Source organism: Chrysochloris asiatica, unplaced genomic scaffold (genome assembly GCF_000296735.1).
Source record: "Chrysochloris asiatica unplaced genomic scaffold, ChrAsi1.0 scaffold00485, whole genome shotgun sequence".
Taxonomy (NCBI): Eukaryota; Metazoa; Chordata; class Mammalia; order Afrosoricida; family Chrysochloridae; genus Chrysochloris; species Chrysochloris asiatica.
The window spans coordinates 937703-948141 of NW_006409003.1; the positions used below are offsets into that span (position 1 = coordinate 937703).

The window sequence follows — 10439 nt, forward strand, 5'->3', positions numbered from 1 at the left end:
TAATTGGTATATTAAGCAGGCATAAATTAATAGATAACACACATCACTGTCAATTAAGTTGATTAAACTGACATTTATAACAAAATCCATCCAGCAACAGAATACAAATGCTTCTCAAGTTCAGGTGAAACACTCACCAAGATAGACCACAATCTAGGCTATAACACAGAACCTTAAATAATGTAAAAGAATTCATATGATATATGCTCTCAAACCACAATGGAACTGAGTAAGAAATCAATAAAAAGAAAGAATTCTGGGAAATCCTCAAACAGATAAGTACATACCACAATCTTGCACAGCTCAGCAAACAAAAGGATACCAAGAGAAATGATAAAATATGTGCTAAATGAAAACAACTTACTAAAATTTGTAGGATGCAGGAAAAGTAATGCTTACAGGGAAAAACATAGCATAAAGTGCATACATTAGAAAAGATCTAAAATCAATAACCTTAGCTTTTAATATTAAACTAGAGAAAGAATAGCAAGTTAAGCCAAAAACCAAGCAGAACACATTAGAAACCAATAGCATTGAAAATAGGAAAATAAAGAGACGAAAACAACATAAATCTGAAACCTGGTTCTTTGAAAAGATCACAAGGCTCATCTAACGCAAATCGTCTCTGAGGTCATTGTCCTGAGCTGCCTATTAGGTAATGTCTGAAAACCATCGTGCCGTGCATTTTGTCTATTGTTTTATAATTGCTTTGAGATCTTGTCCCCATTTTATTACAACTTTCTTGGGTCACGAGTACCTGGTTATCTGTCATAGCACTGGTCCTCTATTTCCATGTCTGTGAGGCCAATGGAATTTGCTCCCCTTTTAGACTATGCTCTGGGTGTCTGGTGGTGGTGGGTGTGTGCCCTGGAGTCCTTTCCTGACTCATAGCAACATTGTATATGGTTTCCGAGGCCATAAATCTTGACAGGAGCAGAAAGTCTCATCTTTCTATTAGAACGGCTGGTAGTTTCCAACTGCTGACCTTGAGTTTAGCAGCCTGACTACATTTAATCCCATGGCCCTGGAGAACAGATCCAGAATCTCCACAGGCCTCTCCCCAGTGTGCATCCTGTGAGGCATTAATGCACAGTACAGACACAGTAAAGAACCAACTCCACAGCACTAAACAACAATCATATGGACACCTCTAAGGAACCGCGGGAGAAAGAAGAGGCTTTCTGCTCCTGTAAAGATTTACAGCCTGGGAAACCCTGTACAGGCTCGCTATGAGTGAGTCGGAACCGACTCCACGGCACATAACGACCACCAAGGAACCCTGATGGTGCTGTGGTTTGAGAACAGAATTGCTAACACAAGATCGCCAGTTCATACCCACCAACTGCTCTGTGCGAGAAAAATACGGCTGTCTGCTCCTATACAGGCTTGCTGTGAGTTGGAAAGTTGTTGTGGGTTTTTTTAAGATTAAAAATATTTTATTTAAACTTTTCTTCATAAACACTTTTAACATTTAAAAAAAAATTAAAAACAGAATGGATAGCATAAACATGTTTGAATAGATTATATCCACGGCTTGGGAAAAATTACCTGACAAAAATGTAAAGGCTTTCAAAACAGGTATAAAAGGCAAACCTTAAATTATTCTAAGATTTTTACATCTGCCCTAGGATTATTTGACTACTGGCCCAAAATGTACCTAAAAGGTCAAAATATTTTTCGATAGACAAAGTATGCCCAAGAGGACTTGTTATAAGTTAGGTAGAAAATAACTTCTCCAATCGCTTCATTGGAAGATTCCTTCAAAAAGCAAACACCTAACCCTTACTGGCATACTGATTAATAAAGTACTTAATGTAATTGTTCCCAAAGATGCAAAAAGAAAATCCAAGAATATTAAGGGAGAACAAACCTGTTGTTGTTAAGTACCGTGGAGTCGGTCCCGACTCATAGTGACCCTGCACAGGGTTTCCGAGGCTGTAAAACTTTACAGGAGCAGAATGCCTCATCTTTCTCCCACGGAGTCGCTGGTAGTTTTGAACTGCCGACCTTGAGGTTAGCAGCCAGATTCGTAACCACTATGCTACCAGAGCGCACTTCTCTCAATGTTACTTGGGTAATATTGAAGTTATACTGGAATACTGAAAGGATCTATGCCTATTGAATATCTGACTTTATAAACTCTCAGTAAACTCATCTTTAAGGACTTTCATTTTTAAGATAAATCTCTTTTTGGAAGATATTTATTCCCAAACCAATTCTAATCCAATTAAACAAATTTATGATCCCTAAAAATGTTCAGAGTACAAAAAAATTAAAACTGTGTCAGGAATAGGCAAACTAGAACACTGGCACTAACAGGTTTACTGCCACGTAGCCCTCAATGATGTCTCATTTACACTATTATCTATGCTGTATGTCACTGCAGCCGAAAACTTTAAATGATGGATTCTTAAAACAGCCAGTCTTTTCTGATAGCTTATAAATGGAAATAACAATTTATATTACCAACTCCACGACAATGGACACATCTAGACGTGGCTTCAGGATTGGAAGAAGACTCATTAACAGCCTGTGACATGCAGATGATACAACCTGGCTTGCTGAAAGTGAACAGGGCTTAAAATACTTATTGATAAAGATCAAAGACCACAGCCTTCAGCGTGGATTGCGTCTCAATGTAAAGAAAACAAAATCCTCACCCCTGGACTAATAAACAACATTCTTATCAATGGAGAAAAGATTGAAGTTGTCAAGGACTTCATTCTTCTTGGATCAACTATCAACACTCATGGAAGCAGCAGTCAAGAGATCAGATGACGTATTACATTAGGCAGATCTGCTGCACAGGAACTTTTCAGAGTGATGAAGAGCAAAGATGTCAGCTTGAGGACTAAGGTGCACCTGACCCAAGCCAGCACTGATAGACTCAAGTGTGGCAACAGTAGTGAGGCTGGCCCAGGATTGGGCAGTGTTTCGTTCTGCTGTGCCTAAGGTCACTCGCTATGGGTCGGTACCGACTTGATGGCACCAAACAACAACAACATCTAGAGTCCCTGAGTGGTGCAAATGGTTAAGCACTCAACTGGTGGATTCAATCCCCCTAGAGGTACTTAAAGGAGCTCTGGTAGTGTAGTGGTTACGAATCGGGCTGTGAACCACAAGGTCAGCAGTTCGAAACGACCAGCTGCTCCGCGGAAGAAAGATGAGGCTTTCTGCTCCCGTAAACATTTACAGCCTCAGAAACTCTGTTCAGGGTCGCTATGGGTCAGAACCTGTAACTCGACGGCACACAACAACAACAGAGGTACTCTGGGACAAAGACCTGGCAGTCAGTTTCAAAAAGATCACAGCCTTAAAAGTCCACACCTGAGGTCGCCATAAGTTGGAATTGTCTCAACAACTCTTTTCTCTTTTTTGGTTTAGGGACACCAGACTAGCTGTCAGTCAGGGTTTTCCATTAGTACCCTCTCCCTGAAGACCCTCTGGGAGCACAGTGGTTACAAGGTCATCGAAACTTATCAGCTGTTCCACGGGAGAAAGAGGAGGCTTTCCGCTCCCGTAAAGCCTGAGAAACCCTATGCAGGGTGGCTATGAGTGGGAACCGATTCCACAGCAAACCACCACCGCTCTGTCCCTGACGCAGGAAATGTTAAGAGCCAGGATTCATTCCTGAGCGCTTTATACTTGTCAGCCGCTGGAGGGAGGAGCGAGGAAGGGGAGAGATAAGATCCCCATCCCCTAAACTCCCCTCCTGCCCGTCAGTGCCCTGCGTCCTCCATCCAGAGGGGCTGGTTAACGGCACTGTCTGACACACTTCTAGAAAAGCAGAGCCACATGAACAGAGTAACCCGTGAGCTACTATTCCTCAATGATCACAGCTGTCTTCTGTTCAAAGTTCTCAGGAAGCATTTTACTGTCATAAATTCGCATAGCAACTCACTCCCACCCCACCACTTGGTATTGTAAAGCAGAATTGTCCCATTAGATTTTCTTGGGACTCCTGATGTGGCGTTATAGGATCAGCACTGGAAAGCGAACCACAGGGTTGGCAGTTCAAAGCCACAAGCTGCTCCTCGGAAATCCTATACAGGGTCGCTAAGAGACGAAACCGACTCAACAGCATTTAACAGCAACAGCATTCTTTAAGGAAAGGCGTTCTGGTGGCTCTATAGAATAAGCCCTGGACTGCTAACCACAACGTCAGCAGTTCAACCCCACCAGCCAGTCTGTGAGAAAAAGATAAGGCTGTCTGCGCCCATAAAGAATTACAGCCTCAGAAAGCCCATACAGGGTTGCTATGAGTCAGAATACAATATAAGTTTTGTTGTTTGTGGTTGTTTAATCTTTAAGGAAGCAGATGGCCACGCCTTTACTCCGCGCTGTCCCACTGGATAGGTTGGAACCCTCTTTATGTCAGCTGCCCTTGGCAAACTGCTAGCACCACCCAGGCCCCAGCATCTCCACATTGTGGTTTACATTCACCAACTGCTCTAATATCATAGTCTCTCTTCTCCAACTTAAAGTTTCAAGGAGCCAAGCATTTGTCCTAAGACTCAGGGACTCAGGGATAGGGACTGACGGACGTCACTTGGGATTTCATTACAAACACACTAGGCCCAGCTACAAGCGAAAGTGGCAGTGCTGTTAATCTGGGCCGATACAAAACCAGGGAGAACTCTTTTTGGTCGACAATTTCGTCTCCAAGAGATCGTCGCCCCGCTTGTGCCCGTCCCCGCCACCCCCGCCTCAATGCGGGTTTCTACCTTCTGCCCTCGGTCGTTCTCACCTCCGCCGAGGTTGCTGCCGCAGATCCCGCGAGACACGAGATTCCACGTGCGCCTGAGCAGAGCGTGCTACTTCTCCCAGAGAGCACTGCGCGCTGGCTGTTGGACTACAAGTCCCAGAATTCCTAGTTCTTACCTTTTTCACTCTTCGTCTCTTTTAAGTGTGGAATCCTGATGTGGCGCGGTGGGTTAATGCGCCGGGCTGCATTGCAAAGTCGGCGGTTCTAGCTCACCAGCTGCTCCTCGGAAACCCTATCTAGGCTCGGGACCGACTCGACGGTACTTAACGCTTTAAGTGCTGGCAGATTCAAACTGCTGACCAGCTCCTAAATGCTACCAGAGGTCTTTTTTAAGCGATAAGAGCAGTCGAGTCAGTTCCGATACTTAGCGACCCTGTATAGAGTTTCCGAGGAGCCTTAAGTGGGCCCACTTTGCAGTTCAAACCGACCTTGCAGTTCAGTGTTTATCCTACAGCGCCACACCAATCAGAAAGTTGACTGAGAAAACCTTTGTATCCACAGACTCTGGCTGTAATGACTGATACTCAGAACCGGGTGGAGAGCAGATACATTTTTTATTTTTGTAACCTTTCATTGTGATTGGGTGAATGTTTACAGAGCAAATTGGTTTTCCATTTACCAAGTCATGCACATTTTGTTTTTGTGACATTGGTTGCATTCCCATACTGTAACAGCTCCTCCCACTGCCTCCCTTTGTTTACCATTTCCTTTAGTCCTTTGTCTTCTGAGTTTTGTCCCTGGGTAGACGATGCCCTATTGAACTCCTATGGTTGATTGTCCTAGGGTGTTATTAACTAGACAAGGGCAAGGAAATATACCTATACACTGGGCTGTAGTTTAGGAACTAACGTTAGAGGGCATCTTTCTTGTGAAGTTTGACATGGCGGTTATAGGTGGATGACTGACGAAAGCTTCTCCTGCAAATGGAACACACATAGGGCTTCTCTCCCGTGTGGATTCTCTGGTGAGCCTTCAGGTTGGTTCTGTGGCTAAACGACTTGTCACACTCATCGCATTGGTAGGGTTTCTCGTTTCTGTGAATGGCCTTGTGTACATTCAAGTCTGACTTCTGAAAAAAGCCTTTGCCACATTCCGAACAAGTAAATGGCCTCTCGTTCTTGTGCCTTCTCTGGTGGGCTTGTAACTGAGACGGATAAGTAAAGATTCTGGCACACTCCTCACATCTATAAGGTTTTGCATTTTCTTGCTGCTCCCCACCTGGAGTATTCTCCTCATTGGTCTGATGGGCAAAGTCAGGCTCAGGTGTGACATGATCCAAACTGGAAAGAAATCTAGATTCTAACTCCATAGGAACGTCTTCAGAATGTCCTCCCAAGGCCCCTTCCTGGATCTCAGAGGGGCCTGGCTCTGTTCCTGTGGCGTTTTCAGGGTTGTCCCGAGAAGGAGCTCTGTCTTCAGGTTTGATAATCCCTAGTGTAGGCCAGAGATTATCATCTATGTTTCGGGTGTCTTCCTTCTCATTCCCTCCTGTGAACAAACAGACAATTTAATGAAGTTGCACCTCAAAGGGTCCAATGAGAACCTCCACGTGTTATTCCTTTCCCCCTCACTCACCTTGTCTTGTTGGCATGGGAGGATCTTGAGAAGTTTCCACATTCTCCCCTGTAGGGGTGTTCGCTGACAACTGTCTGTTGAGTTGATAGATGACATCTCGCAAGGGCATATTTTCCAAAAAGAGGCCTTCCTGTCCCTGCATGCAGACATGGACCTGAAAACAAATCACAGTCAGTGTCATGTCAATGCCTGCATTAGACTGAGGTCCTTGTGGGAAGCGTGTTACAGTCGGGCTTCCACAGGATCTCAATGGAGATATCCAACACACCCAACACCCACTAACCAAAAATAATTTCATCTACCAACGAATCTACAACCATCTTCACCTACGGAAGCAACAGTCAAGAAATCAAATGACGTATTACATTAGACAAACCTGCTGCACGAGACAATGTTGAAGAGCAATATTTCCAATAACCTCATGTGCATGTGACTATGGATGACTGTAGAAGAATTGATGCATTTGAGTTATGGTGTTAGAAAATATTGAAAGTACCACAGGCTGCCAAAAGAACCAACAGATCTGTGTTGGAAGAAGTGCAGCCAGAGTGCTCCTTGGAAGTCAGTGTGGCCAGACTTTGTCTGTCAAAATTCCAATATATTGTTAGGAGGGTAAGTGGAGGGTGGGGAAAAAGAGAAAGCCCCCAAATGAGATGTATTGGTACAGTGACAGCAGCGATTGGCTGAGAGGCCCAGGACTGGACAGTGTTTTGCTCTGTTGTGCATAAGATGACTATGAGTTGCTACTGACTTGATGGCACCAAACAACAACAACAACCAATGAAGAGTCATGGAGACTGGATGAATGCTCTGCTATTATAAACTTTCTGTTCCTTGGTAAGAAATGCTGGGGAAATGTGATCTAGCTAGTAAGGGTTTCTACAAAAGCTCTTCTGCTTCAAGGTGGCTTCACCTCCATACTTATTCCCCAATTTCCAGTTCCCCGGGGTCACAACCTCTATACTCACATAATTAGGTGGTTCCATGCAATCATTGGTCAGGCTTTCCATGAATTTCTCCAGGTTTCTGCCACTTGAATGCCATTTCTGTTTCAAAGCAGAGGGATTTCTGCAGTGCTCGTTCATAAGAAACTGCTCCAGGGCCAACTGGGAAATCATTTCCTCCTTGCTCTGCTTGTCTGGCTGGAGCCACAAGTGAAATACTCTCTGGAGTCTTTGTAGCTCCTGGCTTGCATATGAGATGTTGCTGTACTGTAATAAACTGAGCTGAGTGTCCTGGAATCCTGAGATCCCCTCTCCATTCTGCACACCGAGTCCATGGGTGGGTTGAAACTCCTGATTTTCTGACCCAGTACCATCACTGGAGTTTTCACGATGAACAGATTTCCTGAGATCCAAAGCCATGCTTAGCAAGGTTTCTTTAGAGACTCAGTCTCTGCTGGCGTGTATGCCTGGGTATGTTTTGACTTGGCACCTGGTGGAAGCTTAAAGGCTGCAAGATAGAAAAGAAAAGGTACGTATTTAATAAAAGTAGAATTAAAACCAAAGAAACAAAAGTTCCAAGCAAGTTGGCTAAATAGGTAAATTTTAGCAGACATAAAAGAAACATCTCTGCTCTTAAAATCTCCTTTTTTGTTGTTAAGTGCCATTGAGTCGGGTCCAACTCATAGTGACCCTGTCTGTATAGAGTTTCCAAGGAGCAGCTGGTGAGTTTGAACCACCGATCATGTGGTTCCAACCGACCTTGCGGTCCAGTGCTTTATCCCACAGTACCACACTTGTTGTTGTTAAGTGCCGTCGAGTCGGTTCCGACCCATAGCAACCCTGTACAGGGTTTCCGAGGGTGTAAATCTTTCCGGGAGTAGAAAGCCTCATCTTTCTCCCATGGAGCAGCTGGTAGTTTCGAACCATTGACCTTAAGGTTCACAGCCCGATTCGTAACCACTACGCTACCAGAGCTCCACAGTACCACACTAGAGCATGCCAATTAAGAAAGACTTGTAATTTTAGCAATGAGGCCAAGAACACATAAAGGATTATTTCTTAAAAAGATACCTACAAAAATATGAAACAAACTATTTGTAAATCAAGCCCACTTACAGAGAGACACATCATGAACAAAAGGTACTTAATTCCTAAATACAAGGTTGACTTCTTGGTTGTCCAGAGCTGCTGTAACAGAAATGGCACAAGAGGGTAACGTTGAAACAAAAATTTCTTCTCTCAGTTTAGGAGGCTAGCAGTTGGATTGAAGGTGAGCTGCTATACCCACAATCCCATCACATCCCTTATCCAATGTAACAGAGTTTCCCAGTGACGCAACAAGAGATGAAAGGATAAAGTGAGAAGAGATTAAGTGGAAAAGGTTTGAAATCTTTTTTTTTTGCCAAGGGCCTTTTGGATGTTCATAACATCACGGAATATAAATTTATGTTGCTATGAGAAAGCTCCTAGATGTACTAAATTTTGAATCCTGCCTGCAGTTGCCTTCTCAGGGCCAGATAATGACATCATGGACATTCACTACCAGTGGAATAAGGAGACCTGTTACCTAAGAAAGAAGAATCAGGAATAGAATGTGTACTTTCAGCCTGGGGACTCTGCACTGTGACATTCGTAGATCCAGGAAAAGACTGATGCCAGGACCCAGGGAGATTTCCAAGAATCCTGGGCCGACAGATGCTGAATGGAGACAAGGACCTTTTTCTAGTCTGGTGCTCTGAAGTTGGACTTCTAGCCTCCCAAACCTTGCAAATACATTTCTGTTTGCTAAAGCAATTGACCTGTGTTAAGCAGAACTAGATAACTAAGACACTCTTCTATCTCTAACAAGACTTACTCAAGATGCGTGCTCATCATATGTAATCATCATAATGAACGTAGCTCAACTATCACTAATATCATCATTTACACTTTCAGTATGACCAATGTAACACACACACAAATGGAACGGTAACCACGGGAAAATGTTAGGATTTAAAACATGTCGCAAAATGGAGGACAGTATACAATACTGGACATTTTGGTCTAGTCAAATTGATACATATTTTAAGGGACACAATTCAATCCAAAACAGGTTAAAACAAACAAACAAACAGTGTCATTTGCCATATTGAAGGAACACATAATAAAATGGTATAATAATTTAGTAGATGCATTTAAAATGTGTAATGAAAATTAATACTCATTTTTGTTTTTACATATTTCCTCTTTGAAAAGTTGGTCTCCTTCCTCTCTGCCACCCCCTCCCCAAATCTGTATCCATTATTAAAAAAAAAAATGCATTTAGATAATAAAAGGAGTCTTCTAGACATCAGTGAAAATATTCCCATCATCCTTGAAATGCTCTTTAAAATCTACAAGATGATAGCACTTTTTCTTAAAGTAAAAGATTGACTTCAAAAGTAAATACTAGTGGTTACGAATTAGACTGAGAACCTTAAGGTCAGCAGTTCGAAACTACCAGCCGCTCCGCGGGAGAAAGATGAGGCTTTCTACTCCCGTAAAGATTTACACCCTCGGAAACCCTGTACAGGGTCGCTATGGGTCGGAACCGACTCGATGGCACTTACCAACAACAAGTGTCTTTAGTACTGGTCACTTATAAAAATTCTACAGGAAACCAAGTGGCCAACAATTACGAGAGGTGTCTTACCCTGGACCTTCAGAGAAGCAAAACAAGTGAAATTGTAAGTACCTTTGAGTCTGTTTCGACTCATAGTGACCCTGTATAGGGTTTCTAGCAGCAGCTGGTAGGTTTGAACTGATAACCTGAAGTGAGAAATCCAGAGCTGATTCTATAGCTCCACACATATAGAAATTTAGCTCTGGTAGCGTAGTGGTTACGAATCGGGCTGCGAACCTTAAGGTCAGCGGTTCGAAACTACCAGCCGCTCCGCGGGAGAAAGATGAGGCTTTCTACTCTCGTAAGGATTTACACCCTCGGAAACCCTGTACAGGGTCGCTATGGGTCGGAACCGACTCGACGGCACTCAACAACAACAACAATGTGGCGTTGTAGGATAAGCACTGGACTGGCAGCTTAAAGGTTGATGGTTCAAACCCAAAAGCCGCTCCTCGGAAACCAAATACAGGGTGACTATGAGTGTGAACCGACCTGACAGAACTTAACATATAGT

The 10439-nt window shown here is 43.4% G+C and overlaps 1 protein-coding gene across 1 annotated transcript; it reads right to left on the minus strand.

Moving 5' to 3' along the window:
• Window positions 1–5615: 5615 nt before the first annotated feature.
• On the minus strand, window positions 5616–7704 carry ZSCAN4 (zinc finger and SCAN domain containing 4). The gene is made up of 3 exons (XM_006877354.1): window positions 7309–7704; window positions 6341–6494; window positions 5616–6253 (listed from the first exon to the last, which is right to left on the minus strand). Exons 1-3 carry the CDS (start codon window positions 7702–7704, stop codon window positions 5616–5618), a joined length of 1188 nt encoding a protein of 395 aa, XP_006877416.1.
• Between the last annotated feature and the right edge of the window lie 2735 nt (window positions 7705–10439).